Here is a 22,199-nt window from a genome sequence, read left to right as displayed (position 1 = left end):
GATTGTAAGGCTATTGTATTCCAAAATGACTAATATCTCCGAAAATACTGGTCCTATTAACTTGCTGACATATTTAATGTGGAGACAAGACTATTCCTCAACTATAGGAACTATATTCTATTGACCCTCAAATTGTGCAAATATAACTTGTGCATAAAAATGTACCTAAGGGAAAAACGACAATTTTGCCAAAAGTTTCATTTTTCGACTAAAAGTTTTCGCATTGGCAAGAGGTGGTTTTCCGGGCATAGCGCAAATGGTGTATCACGCAAAACTGCAATGGACAGACCTTTTTTCACAACTAGAGTCAGCTGAATTAAAAAAAAATGGATGTTGACAGACGTTACAACAAGCAAAGAAGAAGAATCATGTCACGGAGTGTGTGGACACACCAGGAAATCCAATAATTTTTTAAAATTTACTACGAGATAGAGGGGTAATACATAATAATAATGAATATATCTGTAAATCAACACCATATTTATGTTCGTCACCATGTTTATGGAATGACTTCTCGTGTCATCTCATAATAATAAACAAATCATTGCATTTGTGATTTAATGGAAAAACCAACATTACACACTTCTGTTTTTTCGACATTTTGTAAATATCGGTAAAGTTTTGCGCAGATGTCCAATGGAAAAGCGACTACACACAGACGCTCTGAGCCCTTCTAGTATTATGATATAGATTATTATTATCATCATCAGGTGTTTTTAGTTTAGTAGTTGTAAATGTAGTCTTTCCTGTACATGGTTAGTGAGTACTTGTACAGTAAAACACAAATGCTGTACCTGTATGTAGCAAACATTTATTTTCTCTGAGCTCTCATTGGTTAATGACATGTCTTGTCATGGATGCTGTCTTCTGATTGGCTCAGGGGTGGGCGGTAGGTGAGCGGGAGTCGGACAGAGGTGAGAGGCGGTATAGACAACAGATACTGGAGAAAATCAGCATGAAACAGAACATTACACATTACAAAATGGGCTTATTCTGTTTGGAACTGATTACAAACCTGTGGACGCTGTGATATGATGGACTACTGAGAGGTAGGAAGTGTTTTCAGACAGTGTTAGTAGAAAACACCTGAAGAAGGCATTAGCGACATTCGTTAGCGGTACATGCTAAGCAGACAGCTAGCATTAAGACCCGAACCACACAGAGGACCAGGAGACCCATGCAAGTTCAGTGGGTCAGTTCTGCTGGTTCTGCCTCTGAATGGTTCTGGTTTTAGTGTGGACCATGTTCATGGATGTAGACTGGGTTTATTTCCTGGTTGTAAATCTAATGTAAAGTTACTGTACTTAACTGTTCACGGTTTTAATAATAATTATAATAATAATAATAATAATAATCTTTATTTATATAGCACTTTTCATACATTAAAAACTGTAGCACAAAGTGCTTTACATATCAGTTTAAAAATCAGTACCGCCCCCCACCCACACCCACCCACTCACCCGCACACACACACACACACACACACACACACATATACATGCAAACCCACAAGCTCACACATACTTAAGAAGACTGACTGAGCACGGGTAGACCAGAACAAAAATGTACAAGTAAAGGTAAAAGATCAATTTAGGAGGCGCTGTCTCAGGGAGCCATCCGCACCAGGAGGCAGCCGCCGACCCCGGCGACCAGGCACCAGCAACACAGCCCCGCATCCCAACTAGCGGGAGAGGGCCAACTGGGACCCCCACCCACCAGAAAGGAGCGGACCCCAGTGAGAGAAGGCGCCACAGCCCCCGGAGTCCACAGCCGCCCCCCGGCATGGAGGGCTCCCTCTGATGAAACACCGGAGAATAAGAAACATTAAAAAGATATAAAAGAACTGATTAAAAGAAGCTAAATTTAAGACATATATGAAAATAATAAAAATATTAAACATTAAAATGATAAAACAGAAGCACTGGTTAAAAGAATCTTAAGATATATATATTAAATATAACTATAAAACCTTTGCGTAGATAAAACAGAAGCATCAGTTAAAAGCCAAATTAAAAAGGTGGGTCTTGAGCCTGGTTTTAAAAATTTCTACATTCTCTGCGGCCCTGAGGTTCCCTGGCAGGGTGTTCCAGAGGCGAGGAGCATAATGCTGAAAAGCTGCCTCTCCATGGGTTTTTGTATTGGCTTTTGGAACTGTTAAAAGGCCAGTGCCAGAGGACCTCAGGGTCCGCGAGGGTTCATAGGGTAAAAGCAAGTCTAAAAGATAAGAAGGCGCAAGACCATTAAGACATTTAAAGACTATTAAAAGGACCTTAAAATCAATGGAATTGATCTGGACCTTAAAATTATGGAAGGTTATAGGTCAAGGTGAAAACCACGAGGTCTCTGACTGATTCAATTATTTTCAGAAGTTCAGAGGTCACTAACTTCAGTGAGTTGAATATAATGTTGAGGTGATAATTTTCTGTGAATATTTTGGTTGTGTAATTTGTCTTATAAAATTAATCTATGTGACACTTAATTTAACATCAAAGGGTGGGAAACAAGTAAACCTAAAAAATAAGTTAATCAAACTCACAATCCTGTTGGTAACAAGTACAGATTCTAATTATCTGTACTCTATGTAAGATGAGAGAGAACCAGCATCAGTTCAAATGTCTCCAAACATCTGTTCAAGTCCTACTGGTGTAAATGTGTAAAATCTGGATTATATTCATGAACCTCATACTTACACTAGGGATCAAAATTAGAGAACAATTTATGAAAACTTGATTCATTCTGAAATAATGTAATCTTCAATGCTCAACATTTAAAGTATTTTGCATTGTGTCAATACCATGCTAACAGAACAGTGTTTCTCAACAACAAAGGAACTTCAACAACAAAAAAAACCCCTCCCTTTATTTTGTGGAAAACACAGTGATCAAAATTACATAACAGCAATGCCTGGAGCTCAAAGAAAGATCAAAACTAAATTTTCTGTAGGGTATGACGGTCAAAAATGAGTAGGAAGTGTACAGGCCTTTGCTTTGAATGACTTGAGCACATCTACGTCCACAGGACATCACCAGACTTTCCTACTGCTCTGGTATGATTTTGGTCCACTCTTCTTCCAGTTTCTTCCACAGTTTGGTGACTGGAGTGTGTTTGTTGGCCATAACTTTGTCTTCAAGGATTTTCCAGAGGTTTTCTATTGGGTTTAGATCAGGACTCTAGGTTGGCCATTTCAACGTTTTCAGTTTCAAGGAAGCACTTTACCTGTTTTGTTGTGTGATGGGGGCATTGTCCTGCATGAAAATTGCTGACTGAGTGGGTAATGAACGCAGTGAAGGAATCATATGTTGTCCAAGAAGGTTCTGAGAAACATTTGAATTTACTCAGCCATGTAGCTGTACAGAGGCCCAACTCCTGCTGCAGAAAACAGTTCCCAAACCATGACACTTCCTCCTCCACCTTTCACTGACTTCTTTACACACTTTGGGTTCAGTCTCTCCCCAGTTTGATGATGAACATAATGTTTTCCATCAGACCCAAATAAATTAAGCTTGCTTTCATCTCTGAAGTGAACTTTGGACCAGTTTTCCTCTGTTCCTCAGCATAGGTTTATCTAACCTTTGATTATTTTTGTTTGGTCACTGTGGAGTGGGCGTGTAGTCCAAATGCTCTTCACTGTACGACAAGATAGAGTCTTACCCTGTTCAGCGCTGAACTGGAGAGTAATTCGAGCTGCAGTGTTGAACCGATTCTTCATTGAGGTTCTTCGTATTATCCTGTCCTCCCTTTCATTTGTCAAAGGTGGGCGGCTAGCCTTCTTGGTGGACTTGAATGAGTCTGTGACTTTGTAAAGATGTAATATTCTGGAAATCACAGATTTAGAACAACCAGCTTCTCTTGCTGTTGCTGACAGGGTCATCTCTTTGACCTTCATATGGACAACCTGCAGCCGGAGGGTTTCAGTCACTTTAGGACAGCTTGCCATCTTGTGAAGTCAGTGAAAACTGGAAGTCAGGCAGCCAGTTAAATAGTCTTTGTCAAATAATTCAGGAAAATAGCACCAGGTGCCAGATTTACACAGGTTTCTGAAAGTGTTCTCTAATTTTGATTACTGTCCTTTTTAAAATATCTCATTTAAGTTTTTTATACTGTGCACCAGAAGATGTATAACTCGTGAAATATGCTTCAAATAGTACTTTTTTACTTGTGTTTGGATAATTTTAAAAAAGAACAATGCAGTAAACTTGACATTCAGGAAATTGACGGTTGTTCTCTAATTTTTATTAGAAATATTTCAGAATTAAATATTTTTGAGTTTCAAAACCTGGTGGATTTCTTTTACATTTTGGTTTGACACACGCTTATTAGGAGCATTTAAGATTACATAAGAAAAGTGTAAAAATGCCACATCATACGGTATAGGTTTGAAAAAAAAACAGCTTTTTTTTTTTTTTTTTTTAAATATTTGGAGTTGTCATGTATCAGCTGTTATGCTATTACGTTATTGGTTTGGCCCAGTTGAGATCAAACTGGGCCGAATATGGCCCCTGAACTAAAATGAGTTTGACACCCCTGCTTTAAACATATTCTAAAATGTCTTTAGTTGAGAACCAGATGTTTTTTCTGGATTTTTGATGAAAACTTTATGTCAGGGGTCAAACGTCTCCAAACATCTGTTAAAGTCCAACAGGTGTAAATGTGTAAGGCTTGGATTGTATTCATGAACCTCTTGCTTATATTTAGTGTTTCCATCCGTTTGTCATATGTAGTCAATATATCTGATGTCAACATTAACCAGGGCCAAGTGAAAAGAACCAAACTGTTCTGAACATTTACATATAAATGTCAAATCGAGTCATCTTTTAGAGTCCTGAGTGAAAGTAATTACTGGTTGAAGCAAACAAGATGAAAATCATGTGAAAGATTGAAATGATATAAAAAAAGAAAACAAGGCCAAAATGACATGAACAACATGTTAAAGACTTAAAAACCATTAAATACAGAATCCAGAAGCAAAACAAAATGAAAAAGGCTGAAATGATGACGTCCATGTGTTATTATCCGTGTGTTACCAGCCTCTGTGACCGTCAAACTGGGGTCCGTTCAACTCTGACAGGACAGGACATTGAACAGAAGGGCAGAACTTGTCCCTGGAAGGCACTGCCCCCCCCGGCCACACCCCCGCACAACAATAAAAACAGAGACAAAATATACACAGAATAAAATCTATACGTGTAAAATATGTATATGTGCAAAATAAATAATAAATACAGTATGTGAAAGTTTATTGCTGATGGCCCATTGCTACTGTCAAAAGAAAAGCAGCTAGTCATGTCCAAACTCAGTATGTTCAATGGTTAGGGCTATTGTCCTGTTGTGAAAACTCTTCTTGAGTCTGTTTGTCTGTCAGTGCCGTAAATCTTCCACCAGAGGGCAGCAGTTCAAACATAAACACAATGGGAGGGACGGGAGCAATGGGAGGAATAGGAGAGATGGAGCTGGTGTTGAACAGCAGCAGGTGGTGTCTGATGTGTTTCTGTTTCTGCACTGACAAACTATAGAACTGATAATGATTAATAACAGCTCTAGTGTTTCATGGACTGGACCTGGTTTTAGTCTGACTCATACTCAGTTCACCTTCACTGTGAACAGAAATAAAAACATACATGTGTGATTAACAAGTAGGAGATGTCAGGACTTGGGTGCTTCTATGAAACTGGTCCCTAAAAACAGGACACGGGGGCTAAAAATTCAAACCATATGTAAGGATGCACTGATACCACTTTTTTCCAGACCAAGTACAAGTACTTACATTTGATTACTTGTAGATACCGAGTACCAACATGAGCACTTAATAATCCCATTCCAGTTGTTAGTTCCTTTTGTAAATATGCTTTATTGTTGTTGTCATTAGTCTGACTGGAACAAAGTGCCGCTACTGACATTTAATGCAATGGAGTGAGCGTTTCTCAATTAATCCACCAGGGGGCGCCGCTCTTAATTAACCATACTGGACAAATACCACGAAGAAGAGTAGAGTTTTTGAGAAGAAGAAGAAGGTCAATAATAATAATAATAATAATAATAAATATGACAATGATAGAGGTAATGCTAATGTTTATATTGATGAGGGTAGTTGTCCTAAATGTGTCAGTAGTTTTTCTCTAACTCACACAGTCGCTCTTTGAACAGATCCTCTACCTCCACGGTTCCCACTGGTACTGTTCCATATTCTCCGTCTGGGTACGCATCCACAAGCACCTGGAAAATGGACAGAATTATGTACAGAATGTAGGCAGAGGATGGACAGAATGCTCCATTCGTATCCATCTGTGTCTCTAACGTAACTTGCAGTCAGCATTACTTTGGTCACTAGGGCTGGGTATCGTGGCCAATTTCCATAATCGATTCGATTTCGATTCATAAGGTTCTGAATCGATTAATCACGATTCGATTCGATTCAATTCAATATTGATTTGATTCAGTATTAATTGATTGATTGATTCAGATTAATTTAGTGATACCAAAGTAAAATTTTAAGTTATAACCTGATTATCTGACTACCGCAGTCATGCAACACATTAATACTGGGATCAATATTGATATTAGGAAGGAAATAAATCTGACATTTCAGCAGGAAGGAGCTGAATCTGCTCTGAAATAATGAATGGGACACAAACATTGCCATGTTTTTACAGTGGATTAGAACGGACTTCGTCATCTTTATTCTGTTTTATGGCTGGAGACTTCTACACATCCGTGATTGTTGGTCAGAGCGGAGCGGGTCTGGGGGGTGCACTGGGGGGTGCACGCGCTCCGTGAATTCACAAATCTTCCCCAGGGGTTCGCAAGACGGAGCCTCCCGCGGTTCCACATACTCCCGCTCCTGCTCTGAAAAATCGATCTCATCCACTATTAATCGATTACGCAAAATTAAAATGAGATCGATCTAAGATCGATTAAATCGATTTTTTTACCCAGCCCTATTGGTCACTGTTGTTTATTTTGAAAAATCTCCACACTGCTGACATTACTCCTCCGCCATGCACCTGCTGCACTTAACTGTGAATGTCGTAAGTGGTATCGGTGTGGTTGAATCGGAGCACTTTTACGAATACAAATATTAGTACACACGCTCAGTATCAGACCGATACCAGTATGTATCGGTGCATCCCTAACCAGGTGTAGACTAATGTTATAAAGTAAGTTTGGAAGCACTTTGGGTCTATTTTAAAAATAAATATTTACTGAGATAAAATAGAAACAATTTTTCAGATAAAACACATTTTTATATTTTTTTATGTTATTATTATTTATTTATTTATTTTAAATCCGCGTGTAACATGGTAAAAAGGGCACAAAAATCAGATGCTACTATTTTTTAAAAATATCTTTTTAATCTCTCACAGGTACATTTTGGTAACTAATTACGCAAGGCAGAGTGTGTCACAAAAATGACCGCTGTTGTAAAATCACTCAATTTATTTTTGTTTAAATGGGCAGGTTCCATGTGTAACGCAAGTGGACACAATGGGTTTCATGCGAAACCTGGAATGAGACAGAGATTCATGAAAAACCCAAGTGTGTGGATTAGAAAAACCACTAGGATCAACACACTTAACACAGTGTCTTTATTTATAGTCTATATAAGACCATTTCCAGCCATGTTTTCAGATCAAATGCACTGACACCTAGGTAGGTTTTACTGTCCCAATATTTGATTAAAAATTTATTAATTTTGGGATGGCTCAGAGCAAGAGTATAATTTTGTTTGCGTTTATCTGAGGTCATCATTAGGTCCATCCTGGGGAAGTATGTCTACATTTACCTTTTATTATTGGGTCTTAAAAGCTGGGAAAGTGCCAGGTACCAAAATGAACCCAGTTTCATAGAAGCACAAACTTTACAACATACATGTGTGATGTAACAGGAACCAAAGTGTCTTCAGCATTTTCGATCCTGTAAGACTTACTCTAATTATTTCTATAGTTATATATTTTCTGCTGCTGTTTTTACACAGTATGTCTTTGGTCACTATGTATTTTTACTGTGTACCTGTGTATTTCTCTCCATTGGACTAATAAAACACTGTCTTCTTCCTTTTCGTCCCCGTCCCGTCATATCCACAGCGATCATGTGACTGCATTTGTTGGCATGTCGGGGTCAGAGGTCAGACTGAGTGCATTGTAGCGGACCTCATACCAGTCGATGTGACGTCAGACTGATTTAAAACCAGAGGAGGTTTGATGTCAGCTGCTGAGGTGATGAGGAGGTCGAGTTCTAAACCTGATGATCAGCAACAAACCGGTCTGAAAACACACTGAGGTCAAAGACGAGGCACTGATTCAACTGCTGCTGCAGGTAAACCGACCAAACCAAGCTCTGAAAGGTCAAAGGTCACATTCACACCCACAGCTATTTGATCTTTAACAGTTAAAACCTCCTCAGACATTGTATAATTTTCTGAACTTTTTTTTATTGGGTGGTTTTGTTCTGGCTGTGTTGCAGCTTTTGGCATGAATTTTCAAGTGGTGCTCGCTGCAGAAACAAAAGGGTGGAGCTTCCAGAAGGGTGGAGCTGTACCGATATCAATCCCACCCACCACCAAAAAAAGACCGTTTAATGTTATTTTTTCATTTAATTTTTGCATATCTACATCATATATTTAATTATCTTGACACAGTTTCATTTATTCTGATTCATTTGATATTTCAGATTTTTCATGGTCACATTATTTTTAAAAATAATTTTACTAATTATTTACATTTTCAGATTTTTGTATTTTTTACATATTTCATTTTTAAATTTTTTATTTACATTGTACATTTATCTTAAATATTATACATATGATTTATCTTTTATTTTATTGTACTTTATACATGTTTTTCTTTTCTTGTATTTCATATGTTTTAATATTATATATATATTTCTTTTTTTTATTATTGTGTAGTTGCTTTTGTTTTATTATTTTCTATCAGTTCAATAGTTTTTATTTAGGTAATCTAACCCTATAAGACACATTTTTATTGATCAGCATATTGATTCGGTCTGATTTCACTTGTCTTATTCTTAATGGACTGAAACTGTCATTTCTTTCTTTTTTGCCTCAAATGGTTTTAATCAAACTTTACTTCATGTTTATGACGTGACTTTTTTTTAAATTTCTTATCTTTTGTCCAACAAAATCAACTTGTGGTTAAGTTGAATATTTTTCATCTAAAGTAAAAACTTTAAAGTAAAACTAAACTAAATGTGACGTTAAAGTATCAGAAGGAGGCAGCAGAGTCCAAGACCTGACCCTGGTCCGGATTGGTCCCAGACTTGAACTTGATCTGGATCAGACTCTGTGGGTGTAATAATAATTTAGATAAAGAGAAGATTATGGAGTTATAGTAACTTCCTGTTTGATGCTGAAATGCACACCATCGTCATGGCAACAGATGACATGTTGCCATGTGGATGCATTCAGGCTGATCAGGACCAGGTTCACATCTGGGACTGGGACAGGGGGAAATGTAGACATTGTGGAACTTTCTCTGTTGTTCGTTGAGAAGCAGAACTAAAGATTGAAGAGTGGTAGATTGTCTTTTGGTTGGTTTTTTTTTTTGTACGTTGCAGCAGTAGGAGCTGGGTCTGACAGAACACAGATACTGGAGTGAGGAGAGTCAACTTTCTCAGCTGTGAACAGAAGTTATGTAAATCTGTCTGAAAATCCCAGTCTGAGGCCTGGATTGTATAAAATACAGTGAAACTACAACCACTTCCTATTTCACAGAGAAAGACTCAGTAAAAATAAAGAGTGTGTGTAATGAATTGTTTACATCCAGAGGGAGATTAATGAACAAAATAACACGAAGTTCCAACATGTAAAATGTAAATTAAAACAGAATGCACTGATTTGCATATCTGATACAATTTAAAACGGAGCATAGAAACCACACATGAACACACTTCGCTGATGTTCCACTTCTTCCTCTTGCAGTTTCCACTCAGAAAAACAACAAACATCACCCAATGACTGTTTGGGCAAAGAAAACATAAAATACTAATACAGATAACTAGTTATGACATAAAAAAGAAAACTTTAAAAGCAAGAAAAACAAAAATAAGCATCACCAGAAACTTTGTATATTAATAAACCATCCATCCATTCTCTTCCGCTTATCCGGGGCCGGGTCGCGGGGGTAACAGTCTAAGCAGGGATGCCCAGACTTCCCTCTCCCCAGACTCCTCCTCCAGCTCTTCCGGGGGGATCCCGAGGCGTTCCCAGGCCAGCCCAGAGACATAGTCTCTCCAACGTGTCCTGGGTCTTCCCCGAGGTCTCCCCCCGGTGGGACATGCCCGGAACACCTCCCCAGGGAGGCGTCCAGGAGGCATCCGAAACAGATAAACCTATAAATCTAAATCAAACTAGAAGCACTCGGAGAGCGCAGACCTCCGTCAAGGCTGATCAGTGGCCCCCCCCACCCCCGATCACCACCAAAATGTAATCATTTCTTCCTTATCCCATTTCCAACAAACCCTGAAAATTTCATCAAAATCTGTCCATAACTTTTTGAGTTATGTTGCACACTAACAGACAGACAAACAAACCCTGGCAAAAACATAACCTCCTTGGCGGAGGTAACAATGATCAATGTCTGAAAATAGTGATATGAGTACTTTCAGATACAAAAGATTATTACTGGACAAAAACTAAAGGTAGTAAAAGCAGATGTAATGCTGTTGTTAGGGTTAAACACAAATATAGAGCTAAAAGACATTTTGTGATGTTTGCATTGAATGATTTAATTTTATGGCAAATTTTTCATTTATCTTTAGACCTTAATTAAGCAGGACTATAGGACTTCAGTCTGTGTTGAATACAGAGTCAGTCTCTATTTATTCATATTGGATGTGATGACTGAATTAAACAATTCATTTACATCAGAAGTTTTACAACTAAGCTTTACAAACATTCAGCAGACAAAAGAGTGAGAAGAGTTAAAAAAGACCAAATCTTGTAAAAACCATCAAAACATCAGCTGTTTGATGCCAATCATAGGTTATTCCTCCTCGTTCCCAGGGTGCCCAGATGTGTCTTCGTTAAGAAGTGGAACAGTATCTGATGATTCTGTTTCTGTTTCTGAAGGACGTTGTTCTTCAAGATCTTTGTGGCACTCCTCGCAGACCCAGCGATCGTGGCACCATGCATAGCGACCACGGCATTGATTGCGGAACGAATCATAGCGATCACGGGAGTTACTGGAGCACTTAGCACGGCATTTATCGTGGCATTGATTGCAGCAGCTGGTGAGTTTTTCGAGGCAGCAGAGACAGTACCTGCGGAGGAACCTGCGGCCACAGCTGCAGATGGTGCAGTGGTAGATTACAAAAATTACCGCTACTAAGCTGATGAAGATCACTCCATAGATCTAAACAAAGACCAAGAAAAAAAAAAGGAAGTAAACATTCAGCATCATGTGTCTTTAGGAACCACCTGAGGATACAACTCATTAACTTTGACCTTTGGGTTAAATCAATGCCCTTCCATGACCTCTGACCTTTACCTTGGACTCTGAAAACCACCAACGGGTTTTTTCTTCTAGTTCTGCTGCTAAGGTTGTGTCGTCCGGTTTACACCATTTCTCAGGAATATGGCTATCATCTTTCACCAGATGTCCAGACCAGTAGGTTTTTGCACACACATAGTAACGTCCATCCAGGAAAAGCAGGATAACCCATATTGCAGGTGGAATCAGGCTCTTCAGCACCGACGTCACAGTTTCCACTGAGCACACACACTTAAATCCTGAGATCTTCAACATCACCACAAAGAAGAGAAGTGACGGAGCCAGGAAATAGCCCGCTGAAAACAAAGAGCTCCAACCAGACTGACATGGACACGTAAACTCCGTCTCCAGGATTTTTTCAATGCCAGTCAGAAGCAAACCAGTCACCACATAGAAAACACCAGAATTCTTCTCAGTTTCAGTCTTCACATAGGAAATCAGACCCTTCTGCGCCTTTCGGATCTTTTTATTTTTAGAGAGAGAAAAAAAAAGGTGTCAGGAAATCACAGAGGAGTTAATATCACTGGTGTCAAACAACAAATTCATGATTTCCAACAGGAAGCTGAGCAGACTAGTGTCACACATAACCTGGCATGAAATCTGAAAACATGGACATGTTCAGGCTTTAACTTTAAACTTTAAAGCAGCGTATGACGTTCATCACCAGTTTTTCATCAAATCTGTAAAATTATGAGGGAAGTGATCCAGGTGTGTAATCACAGAAAGACTAATGGATTTATGATACTTAAGCTATGACTGGGGTTTTACCGATATGATGAAAAATTGGTGACAATCGTCATACGCTGCTTTAAATGTGAACTTCAGGTCTACTATTAGCAGTGGTGCAGTGGTTAGCACTTTAGCCTCACAGTAATGTGGTTGGGGGTTCGATTCTTTAGACTTTCTGTGTTGTGTTTCTGTTCTCTCTGTGTCTCGTGGGTTTCTTTCAGTTTCCCATCATCATAATCAGGTAAATGTAGGTCAGTTTTCCTGTTGGTGTTCCAAACTGCAGAACTGATGAAGATCTGCAGCTGCTCCTGATGCTAATGCTACACTGTGTGAATTATGGGTAAAATGCAGACACTGCCTCTCCCAACAGGGATGATAAAGTGAGTTCACCTTTAAAACTGTATATTTAACTTTACATGTGAAGTTTACACAAAAATGTATGTTTCCCATGTAACCTTTACTTTACATGTAAATGTTTACATGTACATTCTACATGTAATGTACTTGTTTCCTGACCTTGACATTTGACTTACTGATCAAAATCTAACCATCTGTAGTCACTGTCAGCAGGAAATTAAATGAATGAACAGTTTGTCCAAAAACAGACAGACAGCAGTAAAAACGTGGTATCAGTGGAGAAAGAAAAAAAACAGACAAAATAACACATGAATAAACCAACAAATGAACAAAGAAGCAAACAGACGACAAACAGCAGGAGGGTTTTACCACCATGGTTTCCTTTAGTGCTGTAGATGAAAGAAGAATCACCAACGATGGTCCTGAGGTAACAGGAGGCTGAATGAAATGAACACAGAAACACAACAGTATTTATACGTCTTCATTTTTACTTTTAATCTGTGCCAGTGTCAGAACCCACAGTTCATTTTATTACATGGTTCAAGCTGAGTAACCATAGTTACTCAACTGACCACAGGTCAGCTTGTGATAAAGGTACCATACATGAGTTCCAATGTTTACTAACAACAGTGATGCGCGCGCAACTCGGAGGCAAAAACAGGAGTACCAGCTCCAGCTGGCTCACATCAGCTGTACACCTCCAGGCTCTCCCCCGGAACTCATGAACGAGCCCATATGTTAGCTCTAAAATGGTCCATTAACTGTCTGTGTCCAAAAGCCCATCCCATCTTCTCTTTCACAGCCACAAGAACCTAACCTCTTAACCGTGTCTTTTAACTTGACGCCATCAATCCAAACCTTCATCAGGACAGGTCAGTATTGTCAGTGGATCCTTACCTCTGGTTGTCACCCATCGCTTCCCGCGCTCTGCCCGGTATCTCGCTGTTTCCACCATGGCGTCATCCTCATCAGCCGGAGATAGTCCTCTTGTCGAAGCCAACAAAACCCTGGTAAAGGCTTACCAAACTATCGCGGATCTCAAAGAGGAAATACTGCGCCTCTCCGCAGAACTCGAGGAGAAAAATGCCCAGCTCTGTGGTTTCTCCAGCCGCCTTCCCACACTGTCCAGTCTGTTCCTGAAAAGCGCAGAGAAGCCCAAAGCCTCCTGTGATGATACGGTGTTATGGGATCCTTCCTCTGCCTGTTCTCGCCCCCCGTGTTCTACACCCTGGTCTGAAGTGGTGATTCGTGGCCGCAAAAAGAACACGAGCAAAGACTCACCACCGCCGACCATCAGCACATCAAACCGCTTCGCCGTCCTGTCCGTGGAGGACGCTCCGGCTCCTCCCCCCGCGGCTGGTGTGCCCCCCATCCCACCTGGCTCTGTCCCGGAACCGGCTCCTGCTGACTCCGTGGCTGCCACCGAACTGATTACCGGCGACGGTCCTAAAGCCGGTCCTCTTGTAAAGCCGTCGAACAAGGGTCCCCGCTCCTCGGTCCGCTCCTCTGCCCGGCGCCGCCTCCTCCGAGAGGCCGTCCGCCGTCACTCCGACGGTCCACCCGTGGAATGTCCACCTAGAGAGACCAGGAACCCTTCACCTTCAACACTGTCTCCTCGACCACTTTTCCCTCCGACCACCGCTATCCTCGGGGACTCCATCATCCGTCACGTCCGTTTCTTTAACGCCATAACCAGGTGTTTTCCTGGTTCCACCGTCACCTCCATCCTCCATGAACTCCCTCAGCTGCTGCTCTCACTGCCGTCCACCGTTACCCGGATCATAGTTCACGTGGGCTTCAATGACACTTCTCTTCAACAGTCCGAAGTGACGAAGGTTCATTTTAAAAACCTCTTTGATAAACTGAAAAGATCCGGGAAGGCTGTTTTCATTTCCGGGCCCCTCCCCTCCTTTGCCCGTGGTGTGGGCCGTTTCAGCCGACTCCTCAGCCTGAACACCTGGCTCCAGTCCGCCTCTGCTCTGAACGGCTTCAGTTTTATTGATAACTTTAATCTGTTCTGGAACCGCTCCTCCTTCTACAAGTCCGATGGCGTCCACCCCTCTACACTAGGCAGCAGCGTCCTGGCTCAAAACATTCAACACGCTGTCCAGACTAAAACCACTCCCACACCTATGTGACTACGCTCCCCGTCTTCTGCTGCAGTCACCTGCTCCCCCTGCTGGTCACATCAAACATCACCACGTTCAGAGTCTCCTGTACAGTCTGTAGTCAGACTGAATACCACCCCAGCTGATCTCTCCTCCTCTCCCAGTCCCTCACTAATGACAGTTACACCCCTCACTCACACCAGCTCACCTTTGAGGAACAATCTCTCTACTGGTCACCATCCTATTCCTGTTATTTTCGGTTCACGTATGGGGTTTCACACTGCTAAAAGGCATCGTAATATCACCAATCTCCGCCCATTAATATACACCGCAGTCATTGGTGCGTCCTTCTCTATAGGGTTATGGAATTGCCAATCTGCAGTGAACAAAGCAGATTTTATTGCTGCCTATGCCAACCATCACACACTGGACATCCTGGCTCTCACTGAAACCTGGATTACGCCTGAAAACAATGCAACCCCAGCCGCACTTTCTATCAGCCACACATTCTCTCATACCTCTCGTCCATCTGGACGAGGAGGTGGTGTGGGTCTGTTAATTTCCAACAAATGGAAACACAATCAACTCCTACCTTCAGTCAAATACAACTCCTTTGAATACCATGCCATCCTAGTGACAGCACCAGTCAAACTTTACATAATTGTCATTTATCGTCCACCAGGGCAACTGGGTGATTTTCCTGATGAGCTTGACACTCTGCTTTCCTCCATCCCAGAGCATGACTGCCCCATGCTAGTCCTCGGTGACATGAACATCCACTTAGACAATCCCAGCTTCTCAGATTTCATGTCACTAATACTCTCTTTTGAGCTACAGCGGGTTTGCAGTCCTCCAACCCACAAAGCTGGTAAAGAGCTCGATCTCATTTTCACCCGAAACTGCATCACAGATGCTCTCACAGTCACACCTTTACACCTGTCTGACCACTATTTCATTCAGTTCAGTGTGTCTCTCCCTGAAAAACACTCTGCTCCCTCCCCCATGGTCTCTTTCCGCCGCAACCTCCGCAATTTGTCCCCCACCCACTTCTCCACTGTCGTAGCCTCCGCTCTCCCTCCCCCCAGCACTTTTTCCTCCTTAGAGGTTAACGATGCCACTGAGTCTCTGTGCTTTACACTTAGCTCCTGTCTGGATAATCTGTGCCCTCTATCTACTAGACCCGCTCGATCCTCCCAGTCCCACCCATGGCTCAATGATAACCTCCGGTCGCTGCGTACCAACCTCAGAGCCGCAGAGAGAAAATGGCACAAAACAAAAAGCTCTTCTGACCTGATCACATTCCAGTCACTATTGGTATCCTTCTCATCCAGTGTCACTGCTGCGAAGAAGGCTTACTATAATAACAAAATTCATTCTGCCACCGACACCAAGAAACTATTCTCAACCTTTAAAACACTACTCAACCCTCCACCTCCACCGCCCACTACTAATCTGACAGCAGACAATTTTGCTTCATTTTTCACAAATAAAGTGTCTACTATCAGCAGTCAGTTCACTGATCCACCCATAGACTGCACGCCTCCGTCTTCAACATCATCATCATCACACACTGCTTCTTCTCCCCTGACTATGGCTACTACTAACTCAACTGATAAAAGCCCAACTGCGTCATTCCCCTCATTTACTCCCCTCACAGAGAACGAGGTGTCTAAACTCCTTTCCTCTAGCCGTCCTACAACATGCCTGTTGGACCCTATTCCATCCAACCTCTTACAGTCTGTTGCCCCTACTATCACAGCACCAATCACACATGTGATTAATGCTTCACTGACTTCAGGAACATTTCCTACAGTATTTAAACAAGCGCAGGTAACACCACTACTCAAAAAACCTTCCCTCACCCCCACTCAAGTGGAGAATTATCGACCAGTCTCACTCCTCCCATACCTTTCTAAGATCATCGAAAGGGCTGTTTTCAAACAGGTCACCGAATTCCTCTCCCAAAATAACCTCCTGGACATCAACCAATCTGGCTTCAAAATCGGCCACTCCACTGAAACGGCTCTGTTGTCTGTGACAGAAGCCTTGAAAGAGGCTAGAGCAGCAGCCAAGTCTTCAGTACTCATTCTACTGGACTTATCAGCAGCATTTGACACTGTCAATCATGATATCCTGTTATCCATACTCTGGAACATGGGCATCACAGGCCACGCACACTCCTGGTTTCAATCTTACCTTACTGGTCGGTCCTTCAGTGTGTCCTGGCTAGGGCACACATCAGCAGTTCACCGCCTCACCACGGGGGTCCCCCAAGGCTCTGTGTTGGGCCCCCTCCTTTTTGCCATATACACCACCTCACTCGGTCAGATCATCCACTCACACGGCTTCTCATATCATTGCTATGCTGATGATATCCAGCTCTATCTGTCATTCCCACCTGATGACTCCACAGTCTCAGTGCGGATCTCAGATTGTCTCTCTGACATATCTGCATGGATGAAAGCCCATCACCTTCAGCTGAACCTGTCCAAAACTGAACTGCTGGTCTTCCCAGCTAAGCCAACCATACAGCTGGACATCTCCATCACTTTTGACTCCATACCTCTGGCTCCTACCAGTGTAGTACGTAACTTGGGAGTCATGATTGATAATCAGTTGACCTTCACGGATCACGTTGCCTCTGTCACCCGATCATGCCGTTTCACTCTGTTCAACCTAAGAAAGATCAGGCCATACCTAACCGAACAGGCCACCCAGCTCCTGGTGCAGACTATGGTTATCTCCCGTCTTGACTACTGCAATGCTCTTCTAACGGGCCTCCCAGCTTGTGTTGTCAAACCACTACAGATGGTCCAGAATGCAGCAGCGCGTCTGGTCTTCAATCAGCCTAAAAGGGCACATGTCACCCCCTTACTCATTGAGTTACACTGGCTACCCATAGCTGCCCGCATCAAATTCAAATCTTTAATCCTAGCCTACAAAATTCTCCGTGGGTCTGCTCCTGTCTACTTAGGTGCACTAATAAAAGCTTATGTCGCCCCACGACCACTCCGCTCGTCTGGGGAACGTAGTCTGGTGGTCCCCAGACCTTGTACAAGACAATCCAGGCTCTTTTCATGGGTCGTTCCACGTTGGTGGAACGCTCTACCAAGTGCTACAAGAACAGAGTCATCCCTGCCTATCTTCAAGAAGCTCCTGAAGACCCAGCTCTTCCGAGAGCACCTCCTGTCCTAGCACTTTCAAACATTCCATTTTAAATATTCTAATAAGGTTTTTCCCAGGACAACCACAGATTCTTTCACGATTATCTCTGGACCTGCTGCGGTGGTCCAGCCTCTTCCCTGCCCTCATCATCACCACTCACTTATCCTCAACCGCCTCCATGTGTCTCCCCCTACTCCCCCCTTCTCCCCCTCTCCCCCAGTCCCTATCTCTATCGCTCTCTCTTTTTCCCCTTCTCTACCCTCTCTCTTTAACCCCAACTGGTCAAGGCAGACGGCCATCCTCCAGGAGTCTGGGTCTGCTCGAGGTTTCTGCCTGTTAAAGGGAAGTTTTTCCTCGCCACTGTCACCAGTCACAAGTGTTTGCTCCTGGAGGATTCTGTTGGGTTTCTGTAGAATTGACTTAGAGTCTGGTTTTGACCAACTCGATATATAAAATGTCAAGAGATAACTTTCTTGTGATCTGGCGCTATATAAATAAAATTTGATTGATTGAGTGATTTAATTGGTTTTCCCCTGTAAGTCGCTTTGGAAAAAAGCGTCTGCCAAATGCGTAAACATAAACATAAACATAAACACATAATTTGACTCGACTACATCGGGAAGGCTGTCCCATACTAGAAAAGCAGACTTGCACAGACGGGTGGGCAGTATTGTCACCAGCTCCAGCTGAACTCACCAGTGTTGCCCACCACAGCTCTGACTGCCACTTCCAGCTGTTTCACCCAGCTGATGAAACTCTGGCTGCCATCGCCGGCAAAGGGAGCAGGTAGATCCACAATCACTCTGTCTGTATAGGTGATAGGAGTTTAGCAGGTCCATCGTTTAACACGCTATGAACTTGGTGTGACTTCCGCCTCCAAGACTTAATGTATGCATACGTCACATGAAACTCATCTATTGCAACCAACCACAACACATGTGGTTACCATGATCACACTGCTTAAAGCTTTATGTTATTGTAGATCTACACAGGGGAAAGATAAATATCACCAACAATGGGCAATTGTATGATCCATGGAAAGCTTGCCTACCAATATGGTGTCGTAAACAGAAAACCACGTGATCATGTGACGTATGTGCAAAACCTGAATATATACCGTGTGCTTTCACCTTTAGTTTGCCAGTTTGTATTCTTCCCTCGTGAGATACCTACCAGTGTTTGTTCCTATCTGCCTGTTTTCCTGAGCCTCGCCTTCTCCTGCCGGTACCTCTGCTTCCTGATCTGCCTCTTTGTTTTTGACCCAAGCCTGTCATGGTACTCTGTTTTTTGTCATCCCTTTCATGTGCTTCAGCCTGTTCTCCTGCTTCTCTGTGTATGACCCAGCCTGTCTTCTAACTAATCTCCGCCTATCCCTAGTTGGTGCCTCTGCTCGGATTCACTGTTGGAACCTGTTTATCTGGCTCACCACACATCTGTCCCTTGACTACGATACTGGATTTCCTACATGGACCCTGATTCTAAGAACATCCTTTGTTGAATTATCATTCTCTGTATTTTTAAATTTTTTGTAAACCTTAATTCTGTTTCCTGGTCCTGCATTTGGGTTCTTACTTCCGTGTTCAGTTGTGATAAATGTGCAATGTGAACAGATATCTGTGTCGGCCAGTCCCATTGTAAACATTTTGTTTTGAGTGATGTAAGTTCTGTGAATGATTTTACATTATGAAAGCTGTAGGTTGGCGTTAGTGGTCGTGGAAAAAGTGTTTTTACAGATTTGTTTTCAGAAAACAGATTAAACAATGCCAGTTTGAGATCCACAGAGCTTCAGAACCTTCAGCCTCAGTTTGACCATGTGAAACCAGCCCTGACTGGACAGACAGATAGTGGTTTCAGTCCAGAATCTTTTAAATGTTGATGTTCAAAATAAAAAAATAAACTAGAAAAGCACTCTGAGAGCCCCCCCCCCCCCCCCATCACCACTAAAATTTTATCATTTGTTCCTTGTGCCAGTATCAACATTTCCTGAAAATTTCATCAAATTCCATCCATAACTTTTTGAGTTATCTTGCTAACAAACAAACCTCGACGAAAACATAACCTCCGCCATCCTTGACGGAGGTAACAACCTCTGAGTCAACAGGCCTTGTTGATGGATCCCGCTCTGGTTGACCGAAAACCATTTAAACTGACACAGAGCGGTGGGTTTTTACAGTTTAAACTGGACCTAAAGTCCAGACCCACAGTGAACACCATCAACAAAAAGCCGTTAAAGGATTAAACAGGTGAACTTTACCTTCAAATGCAGAGACCTGGATGAAAGACGAAGAATGAAGAAATGAAAGTAAAAAGAAGCAGAGTTCAGGGAGGAGTTTATCAGATTGACACACCCAAAATTTACACAAATATCCTGTACAACCGGATTAGATCTGAACAAAATGGAGAAAATACGATGTAGAGACACAAAAGTGGATCAAATTGTCCTGTAAAAGGCTGAGATATGTTCAAGCATTTATTCAGAGTCACTTCCAAAGCATTTAATGAAGACATTTAGTCAAAAATTGACATCAAACAAAGTCATAGGGCTAATCCCAATTCTTTCCTTGGCCCTCCCCCTTGAAATGGAGTTGCAAAGGCGTAGGGTTGGAAACATGCTCCTATGAAATGAGACAACCTTTGAGACCAATTACATCAGCAGCGGTCATCAATGCTGCATTAAAGGCATTAAAGGGTCGATTAAATGAATAAGCTGTTTAAGAAGACAATACGTATATTTGAGTGTTTCTTTCATCACACTGCTGCACTTTTTTGCTGTGTTTACCTCCATCTTGCTGATGATTCAAACAGATTTACGGGAGATATTTCAAACCCCCCCATTTCTTAACAGCCCTTCCACTTAGCCCTTCCCCTCCAGTTTGCTTGCTTTTTTCCCCACTTAAAAGAACACTCAGGAATTGATAGGAGAATTGATTAGGAATTGGATTGGTAAGCAGAATCGACAATGACATTGATATTGATAAAATCCTATCAATTCCTACCCCTATTCAGGAAGTAGTGGGGCTGTGCGTAAAGCCCATTAATATACAGTTGGGTTCATAAGTTTACATACCCTAGCAGAATTTGTGATTTTTTTTGGCCATTTTTCAGAGAATATGAATGATAATACAAAAACTTTTATGTCACTATTGGTTAGTGGTTTGGTGGATCCATTTATTATCAAACAAATGTGTTTGCTGTTTTTAAAATCATAACGACAACAGAAACTATCCAGATGACTCCGATCAAAACTTTACATACCCTGGAGGTTTTGCCCTTATAACATACACACAAGTTGACACACATGGGTTTAAATAGTTATTAAAGGTAACCATCCTCGCCTGTGACCTGTTTGCTTGTAACTAATGTGTGTAATAATAATAATAATAATAATAATAATAATAATAATAAACTTTATTTGTATAGCACCTTTCATACAGAAATTGTAGCCCAAAGTGCTTCACATTGATTGAAAAAAATACAATATTAAAATACATTTAGATTTGATTAGAAATACAATAAAATAAAAATAAATATAAAAACAGCGCACATTAAAATATTTGATTATGCATAGAATTTTTGAAGTGCAAGAAATAAGATGAAATGTGAGAGAAATACAATAAAATAAAAATAAAAGCAGTGCACATTAAAATATTTGATTATACATTGAATTTTTGAAGTGCAAGAAAGATGAAATTTGAAATACAGTAAAATAAAAAATAAAAACAGAAATACAATAAAATAAAATAAAAATGAAAAACCGCACATTCCTGGTTCCTGAATTGTGACCCCATTTTTATCTCCTTTCAAAGGCTAATGAGAATAAAAATGTTTTTAATTTGGTTTTAAATATATTCAGTGAACTGGCTTCTCTAATGTCTTTTGGAATTGTATTCCATAACTTTGGTGCATAGTTAGTAAAGGCTGCGTCCCCATTTTCTTTGTAATATTTCTGGGAGTCGCTAGTAAACCTGCGTTTGATGACCTCAGTGTTCTAGTTTGTACATAACTGATCAGTGAGTTTGCAATGTAACTTGGTCCGGTTCCATTTAGAGCTTTATACATGAGGAGTAGTATCTTCAAATCAATTCTGTAGGTTACCGGTAGCCAGTGCAGGGAAACCAACACTGGAGTAATGTGCTCTCTCTTCTTGGTTTTGGTTAATAACCTAGCTGCAGAGTTCTGAATCAGCTGAAGTCTGTCTGTGGTGCTTTTTGGGAGACCTGTAAGGAGTGCATTACAGTAGTCCAGTCTGCTGGAGATAAAAGCATGGACCAGTTTTTCAGCATCCTTTCCATTTATAACCGGCATTACTTTGGCTATGTTTCTGAGGTGGAAGAAT

At 41.4% G+C, this 22,199-nt stretch overlaps 1 protein-coding gene across 1 annotated transcript; it reads right to left on the bottom strand.

The window, feature by feature from the left end:
- Positions 1-10,617: 10,617 nt before the first annotated feature.
- On the bottom strand, positions 10,618-20,132 carry LOC115434318 (calcium homeostasis modulator protein 6-like). The gene is made up of 4 exons (XM_030156205.1): positions 20,118-20,132; positions 12,963-13,028; positions 11,502-11,966; positions 10,618-11,366 (listed from the first exon to the last, which is right to left on the bottom strand). The coding sequence occupies exons 2-4, from the start codon at positions 12,963-12,965 to the stop codon at positions 10,998-11,000; spliced, it is 837 nt and encodes a 278-aa protein (XP_030012065.1). The 5' UTR covers positions 12,966-13,028; positions 20,118-20,132; the 3' UTR covers positions 10,618-10,997.
- Between the last annotated feature and the right edge of the window lie 2,067 nt (positions 20,133-22,199).

This window comes from Sphaeramia orbicularis, chromosome 15, assembly GCF_902148855.1.
Source record: "Sphaeramia orbicularis chromosome 15, fSphaOr1.1, whole genome shotgun sequence".
NCBI lineage: Eukaryota > Metazoa > Chordata > Actinopteri > Kurtiformes > Apogonidae > Sphaeramia > Sphaeramia orbicularis.
Note: the sequence above shows the minus strand (reverse complement) of the source record. Positions and strands in the feature narration are given on the sequence as shown.